The sequence below is a fragment of the Stegodyphus dumicola genome, chromosome 5, assembly GCF_044657685.1.
Source record: "Stegodyphus dumicola isolate Sdum_Otavi_A_Nest chromosome 5, ASM4465768v1".
Taxonomy (NCBI): domain Eukaryota; kingdom Metazoa; phylum Arthropoda; class Arachnida; order Araneae; family Eresidae; genus Stegodyphus; species Stegodyphus dumicola.
In genome coordinates this window covers 62,072,197-62,097,988 of record NC_140772.1, presented here as the reverse complement: position 1 = coordinate 62,097,988, position 25,792 = coordinate 62,072,197, and the positions used below count along the sequence as shown (strand labels likewise).

The 25,792-nt window shown below is 32.9% G+C and overlaps 2 protein-coding genes across 3 annotated transcripts in view; one reads left to right on the top strand and one right to left on the bottom strand.

Moving 5' to 3' along the window:
• Positions 1-10,962, bottom strand: part of Ltn1 (E3 ubiquitin-protein ligase listerin) — a 198,853-nt gene extending 187,891 nt beyond the window's left edge. Inside the window, exons 1-3 of the mRNA XM_085816712.1 lie at positions 10,717-10,962; positions 6,107-6,319; positions 1,879-1,977 (exon numbers count right to left, since the gene is read on the bottom strand). Of these exons, the coding sequence (XP_085672838.1) occupies positions 1,879-1,977; positions 6,107-6,319; positions 10,717-10,761 (357 nt within the window). The 5' untranslated portion in view covers positions 10,762-10,962. The remainder of the gene's footprint in view (positions 1-1,878; positions 1,978-6,106; positions 6,320-10,716) is intronic.
• Positions 10,963-11,964: 1,002 nt separating this feature from the next.
• Alg2 (alpha-1,3/1,6-mannosyltransferase Alg2) overlaps positions 11,965-25,792 on the top strand; it is a 34,671-nt gene continuing 20,843 nt past the window's right edge. The window contains exons 1-2 of one of the 2 annotated variants that reach the window (XM_085816711.1): positions 11,965-12,555; positions 19,662-19,859. In XM_085816711.1, the coding sequence (XP_085672837.1) occupies positions 12,063-12,555; positions 19,662-19,859 (691 nt within the window). In that variant the 5' untranslated portion in view covers positions 11,965-12,062. The remainder of the gene's footprint in view (positions 12,556-19,661; positions 19,860-25,792) is intronic. The other variant, XM_035348520.2, reaches the window with a different exon arrangement.

The following is a 25,792-nucleotide window of genomic DNA, read 5'->3' as shown; positions in this document are numbered from 1 at the left end:
GCTCAATGAGAGAGAGATCTGGCCTCTAATGACGACCAAAGGAGTCCGGCTATCAAGCGAAACGCACCTCAGACCATAACTCCTGGTTGAGGGCTTGTGTGGCATGCAGTTGTGAAAGCAGAATTGGCACGTTGCTCTGGGCATCTCCAGACGGGTCTTCGATGATCGTCATACACAGCTGGAAGCGGGATTTATCACTAAAGACTATACTTCCTCAGTCAGCATCATTCCAATCTGATCGAGCCAAGCACCACTGTAATCTGGCTCAACAGCATGCAGGCGTGAGTTGGCAGGTGGTGTAACGGTCGGTACGAGCGTAGTTTTCGCTCTATGAGCCATCTGTGAATGGTCATGGTGGACACTCTTGTGTGGGCTGCATGTCTAATGGTTGATAGCGATGAATCAGGCACTTTTACAACAAATTTGACAATCACTCTGTCCTGGCGATCTGTCGTGGCCTTAGGTCGACCGCTACCATAATGACGCTGAAATCTACCGTTGTCCATTCATTCTTGCCAGCATCTTCTAATTGCCGCATCACTTCGACTCATACGACGAGTGATTCTTCGATTTGACCAACCTGCCTCTTTCAAACTCTGACAGTTGCTCATAATGAGCTCGAATCCTGCAGCAAGGCATTTTTTCAGTCATCGAAAGGTGTCCTAAATTACAATGCAAGAGACATTTTTAACAACAGTTCAAGAACTGCTCCTACTATATATCTACTGGATGCGCAGTTCCCTTGCGCTGGAGATCGCACTATTCATTCATTGGACACCAAATTTTAATCATTTACATATTTGGTCAAAACATTTAAGAATACGGAATTTCAAAGCAATCGGATGATTCCTTCTTGGTGCGTCGAGACTATTCTGTTATAGGATGTATATTCCTTAACACTATTTATTATCTTAAAATTAAAAGCAAATTAAGTTAAGTATCTAACACCAAATAAATTTTGCACCAAATAAATTGTTCGTGTCATTTACAACAAGGTTCAATCTGTGATCACAAAAGGCCACAAAAAATGCTCTAGGTATCTAGGGATATATCCAAAATTCTTTTCTGCACACTGCTGTGTTGTTACTTGGAGTTTCAACTGGCGATGCTACATTTTCTCCAAAAGTTTGCAATAACTGCAAGTTCATGCATAAGATCTATACTACTTATATCGCTTTGATTTTTATCAGTTAATGCTTTTTGCAGTTTTTAACATAAGCTGAGCTGATCTTGTAAATGTATGTGAACAAAAATATGCAATGCTGATATGTAAGTAAAGGTAGACATTTTCAACAAAGTGCTGAATCCTTATTTTGCATCTACTGTTGCAATCATAGTAATTTGTGCTTTTTTTTTTTTTTTTTTTTTTTTTTTGTGAATTTTTTTTTGTGAATTTTTTTGGTGATTGCTTGTTATTATTATTATCCTACATACAAAAAGATAAGTGCAGTTACATATTATGTTAAACATAGGTTAACTTTTTAATTCGGAAAAGCAACAATTTGACCATAATTACTCGAAAACTGTTTACTTCTCATGTTTGAGAGGTCTCCTGCCCTGGTCAAATAAGATACCTTTTGGTCAAATAAGGCAGTGTGCTACGAGGAAAGGGCACTCAGACCTGGCAAGCTTAAGGCTGCCCTAACAAAGTTAAATGCCTCAACCCCTAGAGGCGAACCAAGAGGCCGCTAACCTATCGGGTGACTGGGCACATGCGTAAAGCATACAAAAAAGAAAAGGTTGTTGGTGGCTTTAAGGTCCAGATTTTAGATCATTCTGGATATTGGATGTCCAGATCTCAAACTCTGTACTATATATATATATGAAATATCATGCATATTCAATTTAATAATTTAAAGAAAATGCATATAAACATACCAAAGCTAACTTATTAAATAAACGTGGCCAAAAGGGCAACACATTTTTTACAATATCTTTATCTTTTTCAGCACAGTGATTACCAAACTCTTGTACAGCCTAAAGGGAGAAAAAGTAAATATATAAATTACAAGCATAACATTAAAACAGCATTTTCTCACTTAACTAAAATAAATCATCAAGCAGGTAAACTACTTTTTGCTACAAATGAGTCATTTCATAGTTTAAAAAAAAAACCTCCATTTCATTTATAGAAGAGATGCTATGTCCTGGATATAAAGCCTCTATCTAAAAATTATTTTAGGCCTAAATTATTAAATGTTAAATATGAAGAACTAATAGAGAAATGGAGTAATGTTTTAGTTTATCAAATAGTATTATGTTGCTACATGACTGGTCTAATTTCCTCAATCAACCAATCATTTTCATATATGTTTGTACAATAGATAGAATTGTACATTTAGTGGAAATTATTGATACATCTTTAATGCCACATTCAAATAAAAATTTACTTATCCTTGCTGTTAAATCAAGTTATTAGAAATGCTGAAAGCATTGGTTGGAGGTTGGTATATATATATATTTAATTGGTTGATCTTTAGATTATGGTAACTTGGCGATTTTTTGGCAAAAATTTGGCGACCAACTCTCCTACAGCAACCCTCTATTTTTTTTCCCCGCCGCCATTTTGTCTTCACGAAGTAAAGACATGTTTCTTTTCTTTTTATCTACTGAACACTTCTTCCAACAATCTACTAGCCGAATTACACTTATGCTAGAAATTTTATCTAACAAAACTGGTTAATCATGACAAATATTCACTGCAAAATTGGGAAAAAGTGCACAATACCATACTCCTTACGTGTTTTTCAAAATAACACATACACATAAACCATGTACACGTCGACTTATTTTTACTTAAAAAAACATCCCAGAATTACACAAAAATGACATTGCGCACACTCTTCACTATATCCATGTACACTGCTTTTTTTTCATAAATTAGAAAAATTTCACGAAAATACATGACAATTTTCTGAATCTTTAAACCCGGTAAAAAGAACATATAATATGAAATTACCTGATCACGAAAAAGTATATACCCTTTCCAAATATGAACATTTCCACATATAAAATAAATAAAATATCCAAAAATGTTTACCTCTAAATCATCTATTATATTATAAACATCACCAATGAATTCATACCGCAAGCATTACAAATACTTAGTGTCAAATATTTAAATTATTTCCATGCACGTTTACTTCAACTAAAACGTATACCAAATTCCTACAAACATAAAATTCACAAAATAACTATCATTTAATTAAAATATCACTAAACCATGTACACGTCGACTTATTTTTACTTAAAAAAAAAACCCAGAATTGCACAAAAATGGCATTGCGCACACTCTTCACCATATCCATGTACACTGCTTTTTTCTCATAAATTAGAAAAATTTCATGAAAATGCATGACAATTTTCTGAATTTTTAAACCCGTTAAAAAGAACATATATGAAATTACCTAATAACGAAAAAGTATATACCCTTTCCAAATATGAACATTTCCACGTATAAAATAAATAAAATATCCAAAAATTTTTACCTCTAAATTATCTATTATATTATAAATGTCACCAACGAATTCATACCGCAAACATCACAAATACTTAGTGTCAAATATTTAAATTTTTTCCATGCACGTTTACTTCAACTAAAACGTATACCAAATTCCTACAAACATAAAATTCACAAAATAACTATCATTTAATTAAAATATAATTAAATTCAAAAACACTACTTAAATTATAAATAAGCACATACATTAAATTAATAAAAATTAGCTTACAATCCTAATTACTTTAAACTAAATCATTGCTAATAACAATTTTCCCAATAATACCAAATTACTTTACTTCCACCTTACATTTAGAACAATGCATAAAAATAATATCCTCAAATAATTAAAAATACTAACTTACCTAATCTTCTTCAGAATCTTGCTTACATGGTGGATACACTTTTATTATGAATTCACGACTTTCAGCAAACCACGTACCCTTCCTTACACTCTGTTTCACAAAATGTCCATTTTCACCAGATTTCTTGCACCGCCATTCAAACTTATCAGTAATATCCTTCCTTCCACACAATCTCATTTCATTCCCACATTTTGGACATTCATACTTATCCACAATTAAACCTACACTCATGCACCATTCAATCAATTCTTTTGAATTATCACACGAACGCATTAAAAATCTAGAATTCACTTCAGACAGCGCCATACAATCCCAAAATTATTCAACACTACTTCACACAACACACAATGAAGCTTAATACAAAATAATATACAGCCACAGATATTTTTCCAAATTCCCCCCTTTTCCGATTAAAGAACCGTAATTCGTCCATTAATATCACATGACATATCCCATGATCTCTCATTTCCCTCACTTAAAATAATGCGTAATCGGAACTGAGTACTGCTCACATTATTACCAAAGTCCCAGGTAGTAACCTTTATCGCCTCCAAACTGTCGCCAAACTACCAGTTACCATATTCTAAAGATCAGCCATTTAATTTATTGACTAAACACTGAAATATATCAAATGTCACTGAGCATGTTATTCAAGTCGTAAAATATTTTCAAAATTACCAGCTTGTTTGAACCATATTTAATGAATACAGTCAAAAGTCGTTAATCCGAACTCGTCGGGACTTCAGCAATTCTGGATTATCGATTTTTCCGGATTATAGATCATCAGTTTAAATCTCGTAAGATGGCATGCAGAAATTCTAAAATTAAAAATATGAAACCGTAATTTATGAAATAAAGAACAATTATGATCTAAAGGGTATCAAAATTTGCAAAAAGAAAAAGCTTAATATTTGTTTACTTTATTAAACATTTCTTTCAATGTAAGTTGTTTAAGTTTTTCTTCGTTTCATGTGATAATACTTTCTCTTTAATTCTATTAAACAGACATAATTTCTTGTTCAGTTACAAAGTTCCGCTGTTCAAGTCCTATAATTGCTGTGTCTAGAACACTGACTAATTTGTCAATCGAAATTTTTTCGTTTTCAATAACCTCTGTCACTTTCTTCGCTATCGAAAGCGAATTATAATGACGAGGAACTTGTTTTAAATCATATCAAAGACGGAGCATATCGAGATGAAATACTACATTTGGTAAGGAATTATAAGCCAAATAAAATAAAAACATCTGCGCTGAAGATAAGGATAGTGCTGACAGATCAACTTTCAATTCATTACGCACCCGCCGCGGCAATCCCCCCGCCGAGCAGCGTGAAATTGATAAACAGATTTCGGATTTCAAAACATACTTTCGCTTTAGATCCTTTACATATTAACAAATATATATCGGAAATTCTATTTGATATAATTGAAAGTTTAAGCTTACTTTTATAAAATTGCTCTTACAGTCTGCAAAAAATAATACGCCGGATCCAATTCGAAAATTAAGGAACAACGCAATCATCAACATTAACTGAAAAAGATAATTAGATAATTTTAGCTTATACGTCCATTATACATAAAACGCGCACGCGAAAACGTATTCTGCACTTGCGCACACTCATATGCGCAGTCGTAAAAGGTCTTACGCGCACGCGTAAATGCCTATGCGCATGTGTCAACGCGGCGCATGCGCAGAAAGTTTTTAGTTTTGAGGTCCGGATTATAGATCATTCCGAATTATGGGTGTCCGAATTAACGACTTTTGACTGTATAATGAAATTGTTTTAAATAAAAATAAATCACCTGAAGTACACTAGAACTCAGTAGGTAATTCTCTTGAAAGCTACATAAAGAACTGGAATAAAGAATATTCAATCAGAAGTTTTCAATATCAATGTTAAACAAAACATAAACTTCTTACTTCATTCGAAACCAATATTATTTACTTTGGACAAAATCCGGAGTTGATAATGTTTGTACAGATCTTGAAAACAGCTTTAAAAATCTAAATGATTATTAATTTCATGGCATTGCAGTATGGAATAAAACAATTATTTATGGTTAAAGAATTTCATATTATTAATCCATAAATTTATATTTTAAACAGTAAATTTACCAAATTTCCAAAAGGTGGATCATGAATTTTTTGGATGAATAAACCTTTGAATAATCTTACTTATACAAACGGTATATAGGAAGCAAAAATTTGAGATGTTTTGATAGTTTACATTAAGCAATGTACCTTCAATCTAGTCACAACATCTCTTTTAAGCATCTTGCGCATCACCATTCGAAAATCCGAATCTACAGAACTGTCTACTGTGTCAACTGTATGCTGACCAGCCACAGGAACATAGCTTGGAATTTCTTTTTCCAGTGCCTCAAATCCTATAAATCCAGATAACGCTTTTCCACTAGAATTCAACAGCTGAGCAGTATGGCCACTACTAGACGGCTGAAAAAATTAATAAGATCATTTTTAAAATACAGTTAAATGCAAAAAAAAAAAATAAAATAAAAAGATTTACAGTTAAATGCAAAAAAAGGGTAAAAAACAGTTTATTAAATGTCTAATTTTATACATAACTTAACTGCTGTATCTCATTCAGAAACAAACTGTTTTGTAATGAATAAGATTTTATATCTAAAAAACATAGTTAATCCTTTGCGGTTGTATGTCCACTCTCAGCCACCAAAGCCTTTTTACCATTTTGGTCGTATGTCTGCTCTCAGCCACCAAAGCCTTTTTACCGTTCCAGTCGTATGTCTGCTCTCAGCCACCACAGCAAGGAGCTATACGAATCGTACACTGTATGCATTCATGCAACAGTTTACACTTTTCCTATATGAACCCCAACGTCTAAAGAACCTATTAGCGAACCAATACGGTGCTCCAACGATTGGAGATAATGTAATCTAATCTAAACAAAAGTTGTGACCCAGCGCTTGTCATGCAAGATGCAGTGGCGAGTCAGTCGTCTTTTGAATGTAATGAAATCGACAACATTCGACGATACCTTGTAGAATTCCAAAGAATATTTTATAAATTGTATTTAACAGTAATTAGACATTCTCTCTTCTTAAAATATTCCAAAATAATTCCCAAAATTCAGCTAGAAGAGAGAACAGGACACCTATGCCAAATTTTATGTTTGTCCGAAAATTGGTGACAACTGGTAGGTGATTTTCGTGACAGAGCAGATTCGAAACCAGAAAGACCATCGACCTCCGATAAGTGGGACACCCAATGTTTTCATTACTTATAGTAAACATTGGGTGTCCCATTACATTTTCACCTGAACCTGACCTCCGATAAGAAAGACTTCATGGAAAACTGCATATATTGCAGCATTGTGAAAATGTAAAGATTGTAGTGTATGTTCAAACAGAAAGATTAAAGGTGGAAGGCACCAAACCAATTATTTTTTAGATACGTGCACTCGAAAACCTGGCCTACATGTTGGAGAGTGTTTTGAAAAATATCACACGGAGAATTATAAAACATAATTTTTATACAAAAACATATCACTAGATGATTGTGTTGAATAAAGATATACCTAAAGTTCACAAAAGAATTACTAAATCTTGTTTACCCATCGTAAACTTGAGTGTTATGTATCCCTGCTTTATCGACAGAAATTAATTCCAACCAGTACGATACCCATCTCAAAAATTAATCCGACCGTTTAGCAATAATAGAAAAATAAAAATATAAGTTATAAATATAGAACAGGAGGAAAAAATTAGGAATTGGATGATGTGCTAATATTGTTCACAGTTGCACAAACAGTGTTATTGAAAGCACATTCAATGCATATTCAGGAGGTCTGGAGTTCGAATCTTGGCAAGGGCAACTGCAGATTTCTTGTTTTGTGACATCGGGAAAAAAAATTCTAATGATGACTCAGCAGTGGCATTCGAAGTAAAAGGTGGTGGATGATAATTTGTCATTACCAGGATTTGGCAAATTGGTACCCTCATCCCTAGTCACCCGATAAAAGGGGAATATATAAGATGTTTTCACCTTCCTTTCCACATGCCTTCATGGTGTAAATGGAAGCACACTCAAAACGTATTCTGGAGGTCTGGTGTTTGAATCCCGCCAAGGGCACTGCAAATTTTTCACGTCTTCATCATAAAAAATCCTAATGACTCTACAGTATGTAAATGAATTTTTTCATGTAACTAATATAAAAATTACTATAATTAACATTTTTCCATACTCATAGTGACAGTACAGAAAACTAAAAGAAGCTATGTGCTTACAAATGGTCAGCACAATAAAATACATTAATTCAACTACCTGCTCTGCAAAGTTACTTTGATTTTATTCTCTTTCACAAAATAATCACAGACATTCTAAAAATCTACTCAATGAATTATTAGTTTTCATGATGCTCATGGCAGCCTCAAATTAATTAAAGAAACTTTAAAAATTTTGGGAGGGATGAAACGTAAGTCGCAAAAATAATCTAGAAGTATACAAGAGTAATTAACTGGATTCTGAGGTGTGATAAAAATTAAACAATTTGCACATAATTACTTCCTTTCTTTGTAAAATATAAAAGGCACAATTAAAGTTAACAGTTATTCAATGCACCACTGCAGTCCCATATTCCAGTAGCACAGAATCAATGGATGCTTTGCAAAGATTCCCCTTCTCTGCAGATGTTGAACAGATTGACACAGATTGTTATGCAACAAATCCTAGTTTTTCCCCTTGATATTGCTCTGCAATCTGCTTTGCACACAACAACCCTATCCTCTTTCTGTAATGATGAGGCTAGTGCAACAGTTTGTCCATTCTTCCTGCCCAAAGCAATAAGATTCAACATTCATATCATCATATCTCTATTTTGTCCAATACCAGCATTCATTTCTATGAGCCACATTTCTTCTTGTATCAAACTCAGAAACTTTTCTTTGGGGGGTGCACACTGAACATTCCCATGCAAATGAATGGCCCAAAAAAAAAAAAAAAAAAAAAAAAAAAAAAAAAAAATTTAAAAATAGTATAAAGAACCTATTATCTTTTTTTACAGTACTTCTAAGTGGTGTTACTGGAACATAAGATTTGCATATGTGGTGTTACATGTGGTGATCTGCACTTCTATTCTATTATGGAACAAATTTTCAAGCATACTGGATGATAGTTATTAATAATCAGGCAGAACAGTTTATGCATACCAAAGTTCTTTCCACAGATGTTCAATTTACTAATTTTTTGCTTCTAGAAAAACTGAATAAAAGCCCTGTTATAAATCCCAAGATTTTATGCTTTCCCCAAAATTCACAAAATTGGAATTCCTTTTCGACCTATAGTTTCCAATTTAGGAACGGCATCCTACCCTTTGGCCAAATATTTAGTTTCCATATTTTCTCCTTTATTTTCCAACAATATTCACACCGTAAAAAATTCTCTCGAAGTCATCAATAAGCTTAAAGATACTTCTCTCTTGCACTCCATTATGGTTTTCGTTTGATGTTAAATCGCTGTTTACTAACATTCCAGTCGAAGGTGGACTAAAATGCCTTGAAACTAGACTTCGAGAATTCTATTTCTCACATACTGAAATTGGAGTTAATTTCCCTCACTAAAGTCTCTGTGAGTCAAACTCACTTTGTTTTCCAAAATGAATATTATTGCCAAATTGAAGGACTAGCTATGGGTAATCCCCTCAGTCCTGTACTTGCTGACATTTACATGCACTATTTTGAGGGCAAATCATTTGAAAAACTATCTTTTCGTCTGTGGATTCGCTAGTAGATAACACTTTCCCTCTTTGGTAAAATCCTAGTATACGGTGCAGCTTTGGCGCGACTTTGAAAATTATCGCCAACACCAAAAATGATCCAAAAAACGTCTATATATATACTATACACACATAGTATATATACTATATACTATGTTTAACTACATATTTTCTTTGAATGACCCGTTAACTACTCATCATAAAGTAGCCAAATCCTGTGTGCACCGGATACTAGGATTAAACCCACTCTTTTTGATGGTGATAAGGAAGACTTAGCCCAGAATTTATTTGTTATAAATTCGATTGATCTAGTCATCCAGTTCACTTTTGAGATTGAATCTGATAACTGCCCTGATAATACACTTCCCTTCCTTGATATTCTTATAATACGCAATGGATCTAATTTCAGCACAACTGTTTACCGTAAACCCTTTCCTGCTTGTTCACCTCCCCATGCACTGAATACTGAAACACTGAATTGATTATTCCTAAAAATGAATTTATATTATATATTAGCAGTTCGGTTTTAACTTTCAAGAGGTCAAATGCTGAAAAAACGTTTGAGGCTAATGAAATAAGAACCTTATCCTCGCCTCCTGGATAACACTGCAATGGAATTTTAAATATCTAGTAATGAAATCTGTTAGAACTTATTCAGATATTTGATCGTGTTTCTGTGGAAAAACATTAAGTTTTGTTTTACAGTCAACACTATGGATTAATTAATTAAGTTGATATAATTCTCCTGCATCAAAAAGGGGTCAGAAAAAAGAAAAAGACTCTTTTTTAAATTTTATTTTTGAGGCGGGTTCTTTTGAAGAACTTTAGCTCTTCAGTATAAAAAAGTCATGTCACCCGTCTAAGCAAAAGATGCCTTCTTTTTACTATTACGTATTCATAATAGCATACGGCTAAAAATATCCAATAACTATAAATGAGAAATGCAAATTATGAAATTCCAGTATCGCAATATGTGGTATAGAATTAACGTACTTTTACAAAAACAAAAGTTAAACATTTTCTTACAAAAGGCATACAGTCATAGCTAGAACTATAGAATTAGCTTAGTAAGAAAGAAGTATAAATTTCAAATATTTACTCTGGTATTTCCTTTAGTTCGTTGGCCTTTATTAGTTTTTCCCATATTTAGCTAGATTGGTAACTAACGGCAGGAAAAATTATCAGCAAATTCCTTCACTCAAAAGTTTTACCCACTAACACTCGACTCCTCAATTTCCGTATCGTAAAAGACACATTGCATAAACGTTCTATCATATGTTAAAGGAAAATAACAAAACAATGATGCCAAGATGCAGAACCAAAGAGATAGATTAATTAATGAGGAAAAGGAACAAAGGCAAACATTCCTTTATATTTTCTTTTAAATGGCGCCGGTCGAAGTACTTTTAAACGTAGAAATTAATGATAAAGATTTAGAAACTGAATACTGGACACGATGCATTTCTTGTAAGAAGGTTAGTTTATTTGGAATACATTAAATCTGCCACTAAAGGGCTAAGAACGGAATGAGGACAAATATTAAATTTACCCAATTAGAATTCCTTTCAAATAGCGCCCGTCCGAAAGTACTTTTAAATGTAGAAATCAGTAAGAAAGATTTAGAAGCTGAACGCTGGACACGAAGCATTTATTGTACGAAAGTTAATTTATTTGGAATGCATTAGATTTGCAGTCAAATGGAAGGGAGGCCTTCGTGGATTATTTTCCAAGGAAAACTGGGTGGTATTCAGGTCAAATACGTGAAAAATTACAAAAAATATCAATGCAGCCAGCCAATGAGCTAACCCGTTGACTTGGGTTGGGATTCATGTTGAACTACCCGTATTCACCGGTTTTAACCATGCGGTCAGCGTTGGGGCTCATTGTAACACAAACTACAATATTAATGTTGTCTATAGCAGTTAGTAAAACACTGAATTGATTATTCCTAAAAATGAATTTATATTATATATTAGCAGTTCGGTTTTAACTTTCAAGAGGTCAAATGCTAAAAAAACGTTTGAGGCTAATGAAATAAGAACCTTATCCTCGCCTCCTGGATAACACTGCGATGAAATTTTAAATATCTAGTAATGAAATCTGTTAGAACTTATTCAGATATTTGATCGTGTTTCTGTGGAAAAACATTAAGTTTTGTTTTACAGTCAACACTATGGATTAATTAATTAAGTTGATATAATTCTCCTGCATCAAAAAGGGGTCAGAAAAAAGAAAAAGACTCTTTTTTAAATTTTATTTTTGAGGCGGGTTCTTTTGAAGAACTTTAGCTCTTCAGTATAAAAAAGCCACACGTATAGTTTAAATTAAACTTTTCATATTTGGCAGTATGGCTGGTATCAACAAATGACGATTTGATTTTGATGATGCTTCGTTAGCGAATATGTGTATACCATTGCATTTCTGTTTCTTACTTGAATTTACAAGATGAAGATTGCATTTCTGCATCCTGATTTAGGTATAGGTGGAGCGGAGCGGCTAGTAGTAGATGCTGCTTTGGCTTTGAAATCTAAAGGGCATGAAATTCGTATATTTACTGCACATCATGATCCCGAACATTGTTTTGCCGAAACTAAAGATGGATCTCTTAATGCAGTTGTTGTAGGAGACTGGTTACCTAGGAGTATTTTAAGTAGATTTATAGCTCTGTGTTCATATTTTCGTATGATATATGCGGCTTTCTATCTGATATTTTTTAGTAACTATCGTCCTGACATCGTGATATGTGATCAAGTGTCAGCATGCATTCCAATTTTGAAATGGAAAGGAGCAAGAGTTATTTTTTATTGTCATTTCCCTGATAAACTACTGACAGAGCGGAAGAACTGGATCAAAAAATTATATCGTTTACCATTAGACTGGTTAGAGGAGAAAACTACAGGAATGGCAGATACCATTCTCGTGAACAGTAATTTCACAGGTATTCAAAATCATTGTAATTCTCAAATGATTTTTTTTTTTTAATATGTTGTTAAATACTTGGTTGATCTTTACAATATGGTAACTGGTAGTTTGGCGACATTTTGGAGGCGATAAAGGTTACTACCTGGCACTTTGATAATAATGTGAGCAGTACTCAGTTCCGATTACGCATTATTTTGTGTGAGGGAAATGACAGATCATGGGATATGTCATGTGATATTAATGGACGAATTACGGTTCTTTAATCGGAAAAGGGGGGAAATCGGGAAAAAATCTGGAAATTTTGTATGTGGCTTTATTCTGTGTTGTGTGAAACAGTGTTCGTGAATTTTTGGATCCCATGGCCGTAACTAAAGTGAATTCGGAATGGGTATTTATGTATGTATTAATTTAATGTATGTGCTCATTTATACTTTAAGTAGTGTTTTTGAATTTAATTATATTTTAATTAAATGATAGCTATTTTGTGAATTTTATGTTTGTAGGAATTTGGTATACGTTTCAGTTGAAGTTGAAGTAAACGTGCATGAAAAATATGCATGAAATTTAAATATCTGACAATAAGTATTTGTAATGGTTCCGGTATGAATTCGTTGGTGAGGTGTATAATGTAATAGATGATTTAGAGGTAAAAGTTTTTGGATATTTTATTTATTTTATATGTGGAAATGTTCATTACTTTTTCGCGATCAGGTAATTTCATATATGTTCTTTTTACCGGGTTTAAAGATTGAGAAAATTGTCATGTATTTTCGTGAAATTTTTCTAATTTATGAGAAAAAAGCAGTGTACATGGATATAGTGAAGAGTGTGTGCAATGCCATTTTTGTGCAATTCTTGTTTGTAGGAATTTGGTATACGTTTAAGTTGAAGTAAACGTGCATGGAAATAATTTAAATATTTGACACTAAGTATTTGTAAAGTTTGCGGTATGAATTCGTTGGTGACGTTTATAATGTAATAGATGATTTAGAGGTAAAAGTTTTTGGATATTTTATTTATTTTATATGTGGAAATGTTCATATTTGGAAAGGGTAAATACTTTTTCGCGATCAGGTAATTTCATATGTGTTCTTTTTAACGGGTTTAATGATTGAGAAAATTGTCATGTATTTTCGTAAAAATTTTTCTGTCAGACGTACCAAGATGTTCAAAAAGTTGGACGCTTTCGAATATACTATCAGTATACTTCAAAGAATTTAGGTGTTCAAAGAGAAAACAGTTGGACGTGTACACCAGCAAATACCATCAATTGAGCTTGTGTTAGCAGAAAAGACAAAAATGATATCATTGCAGATTAAAGTGAAGAGCGACTGGTTTTAGTCTATATGGTTGTAGAAATTTAAATTCGTTATAGAACATCATATCGTATCATAAATGGAGAATCCCATAATTTTCTCAGTCGAATTATTTGAAGATTCAGGAGTTTATCCAGTATTTTGTATGTGGATGTCACCTAAAGGCGTTTCTTTTTCCCTCCTGATGAAACAGCGGCCGGGCGGTAAAGTCACTGAACACTGGTAGTTCGGTCCGAGGTTCGAATCCCGCGAACGGGCTGGCTGCATGGGCGTTTTCGTGGTTTCCCCCATGTGTAACGTATATACGAGCCAGTTTCCCTTAGAAAGTCCTCCACGAAGGCATCCCTTCCCTTAGGCAGATAGCCCTAGTGTGCTTTGTCATAATTAAATAAACCAAAACCTCTTGATGAAACCAGTCTTTCCTTTCATCTCATACCTTCAAAATGTTTAGTCTCTAAAGACTGATAAAACTCTAACGAAATAATTCGTGAAGAACTTTCTAAGGGAAACCAGCTGTCATACACGGTACACATGAGAAAATCCACGAAAACGCCCATGCAACCAGCCCATTTAGCGGGATTCGAACCCCGGAGTGAACTACCAGTGTTCAGCGACTTTACCGCTTGGCTGTTTGTTGGCCTTTATGAAATGGAAGGCGATAACTTTATTTAAAATAATTGTCAGAAGTACCAAAATGTTTCGAAAAGTTGGATGCTTTTTTAATATACTTGCAGAATGCCTAATGAAAAAGAGCAAGAATAAAGTAGAATGCCTGAAGAAAAAGAGAAGAAAAAATAAATTTTTGCGTAAAATTTAGTATTTGATTTTTTTTAATTTAAAACCTTTTAATCTTATGATATTTTATTCTTGCGATTTCAAAAATAAAATATTTGACTAAAAAATGAATAACATTGTAAGAAACCAAATGTAGGATAAAATTGTGTAAAGCAATGGGCACAATGATAAAACTGTTTTAAGCAGTGTATGCAAGTCATCCTAAGTTAAAATGTCGTTTATATATCTCTTTTCTGAACGGAACATTGAAAGGCGTGTTAACTTTGCTTTACTGTATTTTCTCTTTTAATATATGCAGTTTTCAAACGCATCGTAGTCTGGGTTACAAAGTATTCCTCCGAAAGAAACGCAATTCAAATAAATAAAATCAAATTCTGGAAAATTTATATTAATAAATATATTTAAAATGCTCAATTCGAAGGAATAAATAGAAAATTTTAAAACAATTATCTGAAGAGACAATGCAACACAAACAATTAAAATAAAAGTATAAGAATTTAAAAATTACCTAAAATAATAACTATGACAAAAATATATATATATAAAGAAAACTATTTGAAAAAAAATAAACGCTGCACCTTTATTTACGCAGTTCGAATAGGTAAATAGAAATTTTTAAAACAGTTATTTGAAAAAAATATGCAACTTAAACAATTAAAATGAAATTCGAAAAAGAAAAAATTACTTAAGATAATAAGTTATAATTAAAAGTATAATATAAAGAATATTATTTGGAAAAAAGGAACGATGGTGACTTTTTTTCGTCTCACAGGAAAGGAAAGTAGGTTGCTATATATTAAGAAGTTCGCCAAGTGAACTATTCTTGGCGCAAACTGACAAAAAAGTGCCAACATAAATTTGTGAATTTCTCCGTAAATTTCGCTCCAAATTTTACAAAATTTCATATTTAGGTGTAATTTGAGTCGTAGAATCGAAATATGTAAAAAAATTGGTATGTTATTTTAGAAGAAGTCCGATTTTGTGTCAAAATACCTATGTTAGAATAGTGTTATATATAAATCTAATATATAGCCTAAGTCGCGCTTTCGAGACATGAAGAATGCAATTTGAATGTTGTCAATCAGCCCAGTAGATTGAGAGATATAGGACTATCCCTTTTTTTTTTTTTTTTTTTTTTTTTGAGCAGTGTACATCCTATCTTTGGCAAGGGTTTACGGAAAAAGAACTTTAAACCTTTGCCATATGCCATCATAGATCAGAATAAGCTATATTTCCATACTTTTATTTTTAATAAAAGAAAGGGTTATTAATTAGTTTATAAATTGTAATGTTCAATTTTCTTGAGGCAGTTTAAGACTCTTAAAAAAAGGCCAAGCACAGCAATGATTATCAGTCAGAATCAGGGATTAACCCCAAGTGGCATGACTGCCTTTATCCAGTCATAAGATTTTTAATCTCTTGATATATATTATATTATAATTTAAATTTGTTGCTTTTTTATTTTCTTTAGTAATGTAAGTATTCTTAATGAATGAAAGTTTATGAAAACATAGATTAAAACAAGTAATAACAGAAATTCAGCTAATCAGAGCTGTTTAAATACAAATCTTCATTAGCAGATCCACAAAACTATGCCACTCAAAGGATGTGGAAATTTTTTTGATTATTTATAGATGGTGACGCATCATGCGTTAAATGTGACATGCATTTTCCCCATACTTCCCTGCGTATCTCATTTTTATAGTTTAGTTTAATTTTAGATTCCAACTGAGTAAGAACAGTTAAGTTCCCTTAAGTGATTTATTTCTTTGATTGTAGCGATGTTTTGATTATTCTTCAGGGTAAACTACTAATCAATGTAATTAAAAATTATGTAAATATTAAACATCATCTTCATATTAACTATCCAATATCAAGCTTCATAATTTGAAATTTGAATATTGTGATGCATTAGGCCTTCAAGTTTGGATTAGCACATAACAGGTGTGTGAAGTTTTGTGCTAAAAGACAGCAAAGGGAAAGCCAAGTTTTCCTGTTTTTTTTAAGTACAAGAGTGATGGAAGATCCTGTGGTTAAATTAAAATCAAAATGGAAGGTATTAAAGGTTACAAAAACCTATGATATTAAGAAAATCAAGGCAGAGTTAAAGTAAAGAGGATGTTAGTTAAAGTGTACTAGAAGAAAATTTATATCAGGTTATGAAATGAAAACTCTGAAGTGATTTAGAGACTCAAATAGAGCATGATTGGAAAGTTCAAGTGAATGAATTTGAAACTTAAGTTACATGACTAAAGTTAAGACTGAAGAAAAAATAAGAAGGTATTAAATAAATTCATATATTCAGATGATGAAAATACGGGTATTCTTAATGAAACAGCTAAAGATTCTAAAAATGAAAGTAATAAATTTACTCATCTTCTAAAATTAACTGTCTCTAAATTTAAAAGTGTTAGCACCCAGTGGACAAGTTTTTGAAACTTTCAAAATTGCAATCTAAGATAATGAATCTTTAACAAAAATCAAAAAAATTCAACTACTTAAAACCATACTTTAGGCAGCAACATTGCAAACATGATAGAGGATTTTTGAATTTTGGGATCAAATTATGATGAAGTGGTTGAAGTACTTGAAAACAGTTTTGTCAAGAAAGATATCATCATAAATTAACATATGTAGAAACACTAAATCTCACCCTAGTAAATAAATCCACAGATGCTTTAAAACTTTGTTAGTAGTTATTGCAATACTCGTATACCAAATACCAGTATTTCATCCTATTTCTTGAAAAACCGGTATTTTCAGTGTTAGCTGTAAGTAACAAATATTTTGTTTTATTATTGTTAATGAGTTTAACTTATTGGGCATCTACTGTTATTTGAAGTATGTATTTTCATCACTGTAGCAGTACCAACATCAATCATTTGCTGTCTCACTGCCATTTCAATTTCCTCTTCTTATCTGGATAATATCAAGATCAAGTATGAAGCATGTATGAAACCTAGCCTCAGATAATGTGGCTCGGCTCAACAAACCAGTTGGAATGTTCACACTGTGATTTCTTGGCCAGCACCTCGTAGTAACCTTGTAGTTATTGTTACATGATGATCTTCAAGCTTATCACTTATCCAGAACAAATTCTAACTTACTAAAAATGATACTATTAAACCAAAGACATCACAAATCACAGATTTTCTAATAGAGATGAAGTTTTATCTAGAATGACAACATTAGATGGTTTGCCATCCAGAGTGCTTCGGACTTCAGCTGTCATTAATTAGAAGAGATTTCGAAAATATACCAATATCTGTTAATGCTATAAGAACTGTTATAAACTTCTTGTATAATAACAACAGTTGCAGTTCTCTGGAAGAAGAATTAACAGAATTAAAATTAAATGGTACAAAATTTAGTCTCGCATTTGATGAGTAAGCAAGTGTACAAAGTAGATGTGACTTGACTATAAATAATCATTCACAAAAGAAAATTTGGAATATAGCACTCACACGTGTCTCGAGAAATATCCCAGCAACAAAATGTGTAGAAGTAGTCAACTGCAAATTGAAGGAATGGGAATTATCTCTGAAAGAAGATATTATCTGTGTAGCTACAGATGGAGTAGTGATGAAGAAAAAAATTTGGGAAGTTGATTGATGCAAAGCAGGAATTGTGCTATGCTCATGAAATTCAGCTTGAAGTTATCAGTGTGCTGTATCAGCAAAATCAGAGCATGAGAAGCAAAATACTCTGGATATAGAATTTTCTGATTCTAACTTCAAAGAGAGAGTGACAATGGAGAAAATAATAAATAATAATAATTGTAAAAAGTACCTCATTTGGATATTAAGGACAAGATATTTTGTCCTTCAAGGATTCAAGGACTTATGAAGGATTGTTTCGTATAATTAAGAAAATTTGTAAAGTTGTTAAGATATTTAAATGTTCCCCTACTAAAAATGCCGTTTTACAAAAATCTGTACTTACTTTTCAGTAAGTATAGGTTTTTGAAAAAAGAATTTATGCTAATATTAGATTCTAAAATGTGCTGAAAAAGTTTGCTCTTAATGATGGAATGATTTTTGAAAATAAAATATCCAATTCTGAAAGCATTAATTGACAACTAATTTTTTTCCAACTTTATTTTAATATCTAAAACTGTATTAGCTTTGCTTTCAATAAAGCTGGCTGTAAAGGCATTATGTCAGAAAGATTCCAACTCATTAATAGCAGATTCAACAATAAATTTTATGTTGCAATCACTTAAAGATCAGAACATACCACTATCTGAGGAATTATACAGTGCATTAAAAATTTGCATATAGGAAAGGCATAGTGAACTAGAAAATATTTTAAGATATTTACATAATTATAATGACTCTAAAAAGAAAGCTGTAAGGAAGAAAAGAGACTAACAAGGTCAAATGTAATCAAGTTCATCATAAAATTCCACAAAAACATTTACGAAAAGCAAGCACAAACCCATCTGGAGGATATGTTGATTTTAATATTTGAAAAGAATTGTCTCTCATGCAAAAATTCCAGTAAGGTATAAATAATAAAATTGCTACAAACAATAATGCAAAAGTAATACAAAAAATAGATTTATCCAAAACTGTCACATTTAAGATCGATTTGTTAGAAGATAAGGACTTCAAAGCAAATATTTATAAGAAGTATATGTCTCATTAATAACAGTACCACCAACCATGCCTATTCCATGCCATGAGAGTCATCTTAAGTTTGTTGCTCACCAGATGTTGCTATTTGTTTTTATTTTGTCGAAAATTTTTGAAAAGGAATTTTGTTAATCTCAAAATGGTATGATGTTTTAGCTGTATATGTTATTTATTATTCAAGTTAGAAAAATTCTCTTGCAAAAATATTGCTGTTCATTTTATCAAATGTATGTTAAAAATTGCTAAGGCCATAATGCTATGTGAGTTGTAAATTTATGAATTCAGAATAATATTATCTGTTTTGTTATAGGAATATTAATTTAATTATTTATTAAATTGTTTATAAAATAAATTAAAAATTTTTGTTTATCTTTTAGCCAAAGTGTTTCGACAGACATTTCCCAGTTTAAAACATGTAAAATTGGAAGTAGTTTATCCAACCATCAATGTGAACAGTATACTCCGTCCTCTTCCTAATAGCGATTTGGAAGTTAAAACAGATGCAACCACAATTTTCCTATCTTTGAATAGATATGAGAGGAAGAAGAATATATCTTTAGCAATTGATGCAATGAGTAAGTAATTAATTTTGTTTAATACAATATAAAGTCCAAAATCTGGTCGTTAATACCGACCTCCATATTACCAGCAAAAGAATAGATAAAACTTTAAAATATCTAAAATTTTTGGTTCTCCCCCCCCCCCAGTACAAAGGCCAGGGATGGGAAATATAATATTTAAGAAAACGCTGGAGTGTCATAAAAATGATTTTTCTCCCAATTAATTGAAATTCCAGCTTGTCGCTTTCAAACACATACTGGTTAGGGAATCGGGACATAGCCCTTGACGATACTTTGATTGACACTGATGATGACCACACTTCTAGCTCTTGAGCGGTTGTTGTGCCAGGGAGATGGTACAGTTTTTCTATTTGTCTTAAACAGTAAGTGAAGTCCCAAGACATATTTGTCTGGAGTGTGTTGTTGCTTGCACTGGTTTTCGCTTATTGGCATAGCAGCCGAGAAGGAAAAAGGATTTCGAGAAACTTAAGTGCAATGTAGTATAATATAGCAAAGTGCACTCTTCTTTAATTTTCTAATTTGATCTAGCTTATTACTGTTTGCAGACCCTTATTATTGTAGCTGTCTTATCAAAGTTTGAATATAAAGTATATCAAAGAGTTCCTAATTCTTCAAGCTGTAGCAGCATCTGCCATGTGAAAGCATATTTCAGTGACAAACAAACAAAGGATAGATAAGACATATGCTTTTCATAATATGTAAGGAGTATGGCAAGTGGAAATCAACAGTATATAACATAAAAAATGAAAAAAATAATCTTTTTTTTTATTATTATTTTGGCATTTTATTGCAAACTAAGCATGGTCAGTATTTGGGTAGGTGACCCAACTGGCAATGAATAACAGAAAAATCATTCATTATGCAAAAAATTATGATTGAGTAGGTGAGATATCATTGCAATGATGCCGTGCCATTGACACATTAAATGCAATGATTCAAACAAAAATATTTCATGAAGAAATGAAGGTAGAAACTGAGTGCATGTATTTAACCAATGGTTAATGATTCCAAATTGAGACTAACAATTTTGGTATGTGCAAATGCTGCTGGAGTGCACAAATGTAAAATTTTCATAATTGGAAAAAATAAAGGACCCTGATCATTTAAAAGAGTAAAGATTTTTTCCATCATGTATTGTTCAAATAAAAGAGCATGGATGACACTAACATTAATGAATTGGTTTGAAATCGTTTTCATGCCTGAAGCTTGGCAACATGTGAAATTTGTTGGTTTGCTAGATGATACAAAATCTATCCTGATTATGAAAACTTTGGCTCATATTTCAATTAAAATTTTAGTGTAAGATAACACCTCCATATTGTTCTTTCATCCAAATTTTACATCCAGCATTCGGTGGATAATGGAGTGCTGTAGGCACTGAAATGTAAATATAAAGTAGGATTTTTTAAATCAGTACTTAATTTCCTAAACAATGACGGGACCGTTTAAGAATTAAAAAATGTTTTAACATAAAATCTGTAGTGTGAATAATGACAAAACCACTGGGGGGTTAATGTCTGCAGATATTTTTCTAAATGCTTGTCGTAATTTATGGCAAACAACCAAATGTTAAATGATAAAAATGCTGATAATCATGAATTTGAACGTTTTCGGATATCATAAGCAAAAGGCAAAATTTTCCAATTAATGGACTTTGAGAAGAAGTAATAATTTAAATGAAGATGATGTAATAAGTTTTCCATTGTGATCACAATGCCTCAAACATTTACTTAAGAGACAATGAAACTGTAATATGGCCTTAAATCAGAAAATATCGCTACCTTTGCAAGTCAACAAAAATTTATGTGTCTCTGTAAAATTAAAGAAATATTAGCACAGAAAGTGAAGCAGCTTAAATTGAAATACATGTTTAATAGAACAAATTAATATTAAGAGTGGTTTTATTTGTAGTTTGATTCTCTTATGGCCATAAATGCTTTTTGATAAACAACTATTTCATTTTATAATTTCTGCATATTATGTTACCAGGTTTAAAATGATGATCTAAAATCCAGAAATATCCGGAATCCCAGAAGTCTGGACAGTTTCAGATCTCAGACTTTTTGCCGTATATTATTTTTATCTGCCGTGTAAAAATGCAAAACTAAGTTTGAATCAACTATCTGGTCATTTTTCCATAGTTAGATTTTTCAAATTAGCTTCCTGAACTCTTCATATATAAATTTAGTATGTCATGTACATATAGATTTATTTCTTATAAGTGTACATACAGATGGAGAACAAAATAATGCAAACACATGTGAAAAAGTATGACATTTCACAGCTTCAGTACAGCCGCGCCACGTGCAACAGAAGTCTGCCACCTAGTGAGCGTGAAGAGGAAGGTATCGGTCTCTCAACAGTAGTCACCTGCGTTGCATGCTTCAATTGAACTGTCTGTGACAAATTGAAATGTCAGACCTGTCAGAGTTCCAAAGAGGAATGATAGTTGGAGCATGTTTAAGTGAAACATCGGTTATGGAAACAGCAAACCTTGTGGGGTGGGCAAGGAGTATGGTATCAGCCATTATGACAGTGTACACGAAGAAGGTAAGACCACGTCTTCAAGGCACAGCAGTGGCCGAAAGTCAAAGCTGGCTGATAGAGAGAGACGGGTCTTGAAGCGCGTAGTAGCCCGAAAGCACAAGCAATCTTTATCCGAGATAACATCCGAAATGAAAAGTCATCTCCAAGACCCCATTTCAACAAAAACTGTCAAAAGGGAACTTCATGCTGCAAACATTTATGGCAGATTGGCAATTCGTAGACCCTTGGTGACAGCAACTAATGCTTTCAAGTAACGCCAATGGTGCAGAGATCACAAAGGCTGACCCCCACAGCAGTGGCAACAGGTAATATGGTCAGATGAATCGCCATTCACCCTATTTCAGACGACCGAATGCATTTATGTCTGAAGAACCCCCAAAGAAGCATTTTATCCGGACTGCCTCTTGCCGATTGTGAAGCATCGGGATGGCGCTATTATGGTATGGAGTGCGATATCATGGCGCAGTCTTGGGCCACTTATTATTCTGCATGGGAAGATCACATTCAATCACTATCTAAGCATTCTAGGGTATCATGTCCAGACTGTTCCCTGGGGAGTGACCGCTTTTTTCAAGACAACACCCCTTGTTGCAACTCAACTCTTGCTGAGATCCGATGGCTGAATGACGTCATCTCGAACTATGAACTCTCACTTAGAGATTGCACGAGAACTCGGAACTGAGAAGTCCCACGCTGCATCGTGCCACATTTAAACACTTTTCAATATGTAAATATTCTGTAACCTGTTTGCGTCTTCATTAAATATGTTTGTGTAAAGAAAGTAATTTATGGATTATTCCCTTCAAGATTTTGCAGATAGAGATGCACAGAAGAAATCCATTTCAACGAGTGGCCCTGGCAGAACCCATTGAGACAAGGTAAGCAGTTTTGTTTTACCTTGAATAATTAGTTAGAAATAACGATAACGATAGGAAAATAAATAATAATATTGTGGCGCCATAACATGGGGCCATTTGGTTGAATTTGAACTGAATTGATTAATAGATTTTGCTTTAAGCATAAAGACATGGATTTAGAAAAATTAAAAAAGAAATGATCTGCTATAAGAGCAGTAGTTATGAGGCTGATAAATAAGATAGAAACAGAAATTGCTAATAAGGGGGATAAAAATGTAATTGAAGAAACGGTTGCTCAGTTAATTAGTAAAGAAGAAGAACTAATCTTGGCGGATAATGGTATTGAAACTTTAATTGATGTGACAAATTTAGAAGATGAGATAATGTCTAGAGAAGAGTATAAAAGTAAAATTATTGTTTGGAAATTACGCGCGAAAAGATATTTAGATATTAATCCACATAGCGCTAATTCTACTTCATGTGGAACTGTCACTGAATCGCAAAACAAAAATAAACTCCCGAAATTGTCCCTGGAAAACTTTTCGGGAAAGGATGTGTGCAGTTGGCCCGGGTTTTGGGCGCGATTTGAGACAGCTGTACACGAAAACGAAAGTCTACATGCAGTAGATAAATTTAAGTACTTAAAGTCAATTCTTACTTCCGATGCAGAAACTGCAATACAAGGGTTGACATTAACAGCGGAGAATTACGAGAAGGCTGTGAAAATATTAAAAGATCGCTTCGGACGCAAGGAACTAATAATAGATACCCACATGAACAATTTATTAACTTCTACTCCAGTTAAAAGGTCTTGCGATGTGACAGCACTTCGAAAATTATATGATCGTTGTGAAGGGTTAGAATCGTGTAATATTTTACCAGATTCATACAGTACTTTATTGTATCTGATATTAATAAAGGTGATTCCGAATGATTTAGCACTAGAATTTATTAGGAAATATGAAGATGATAAACAGACAAAAATTACAAATTTGCTAAATTTTTTTAAGAAAAGAAATAGAAAGTTGAGAATGTACAGGAATTTTAGTTAAGCCAACAGATTCTGAAGTCACTGAAAAGAAATCCCATTTTGAAAATAAGCGGCAGTTTCAAGAATGTTTTCGAGACAGCGAAAGATATCGGGATTGTAATAAGGGTAGAATTCCTTCAGTGGCAGCATTAAACACATCACTATCTAATAGCTGTTTATTCTGTTCTGAAAATCATATGTCAGAATCATGTCAGAAGACTGGGCCAGAAAAAAAAAGGAAGCGTTAAAGCGAAGAGCAATTTGTTTCGTGTGTCTCAAAAGCTATCCCTTAGCCAGGAACTTCAAATCGAAACTAACTTGTGGTATTTGCGATCGATGACATCATACATTGATACATTCTGACGAAATGAACACGTCAGACAAGACAAGAGACTCCTCTGTTTCCGATTGTGCAACAGCAAGTAACTCATTTCTTCTGACAGTACAAACTGAAATTATAAACACAGACAGAAGGCGCCAGCAAAGCGTTCGCGCCTTGTTTGATTCAGGATCGCTGTGAACATTTATTAGGGAGGACATCTGTAAGAAATTAAAACTTCAGGTGATTGGAGAAGAAAACATAAAAATATTCTCTTTCGGTTGCACAACGTCTGAAGCGCAGAATGTTAAAAAAACCAGGCTCATTTTGCGTAATTCTAAGTATCGATATGAAATCAAAATAGAAGCTTTAATTATTCCTGTCATTAATGGATCACATATTCATTCCCCTAGAAATGAAATAGCTAATCTTATTAAAAAACAGGGCATACAACTTCCCGATGAATGGGGACTAGGGAATAAACCTCCGAAAATTTCTTTGCTGATAGGAGCAGACTTTTATTGGAAAATAGTTACGGGTAAGGTTCACAGATTGTCTAATTCCTTAGTAGCGGTTGAAACAAAATTGGGTTTGACCATTAGTGGAACAGAAAGGTCTTATGGAGTTTCCTCAACTAATGTGAATACTATGAAGGTTGTAGTTCATAATAATAAAGATACACAGAACGAATCACTGTCTAGTTTGCTGAAGAAGCTCTGGGAGCTCGATTCTATGGGGATAAATTATGATTCGAATAAGGAACTCAAATTAGAAGATAATTTAGTTTTCGATAATTTCAAAAGATCTGTGAAATTTGAAAACAAACATTATATTGTTCACCTTCCCTGGAATCATAATTCAAATGAGCTTGGAGATAATTTGGAGATTGCTAAAATTAGATTTAAAAGTTTAAGTCGTATATTTCAGAAAAATCAACAGTTCTATGACAGATATCGCGAAGTAACTGATAAGTACTTTAAAGAAGGAATCGCCGAAGAGACTAACATTGAAATTGGACCAAAAACATATTTTATGCCACATCAAGCCGTTATAAGAGAAAACAAGGAAACTGCAAAACTCTGTGTGGTTTTTGACGCTTCGTCACATGCGGAGAATTGTTTGTCATTAAATGACTGTTTACATTCAGGTCCCAAGATGTGTCCAGACATACTGG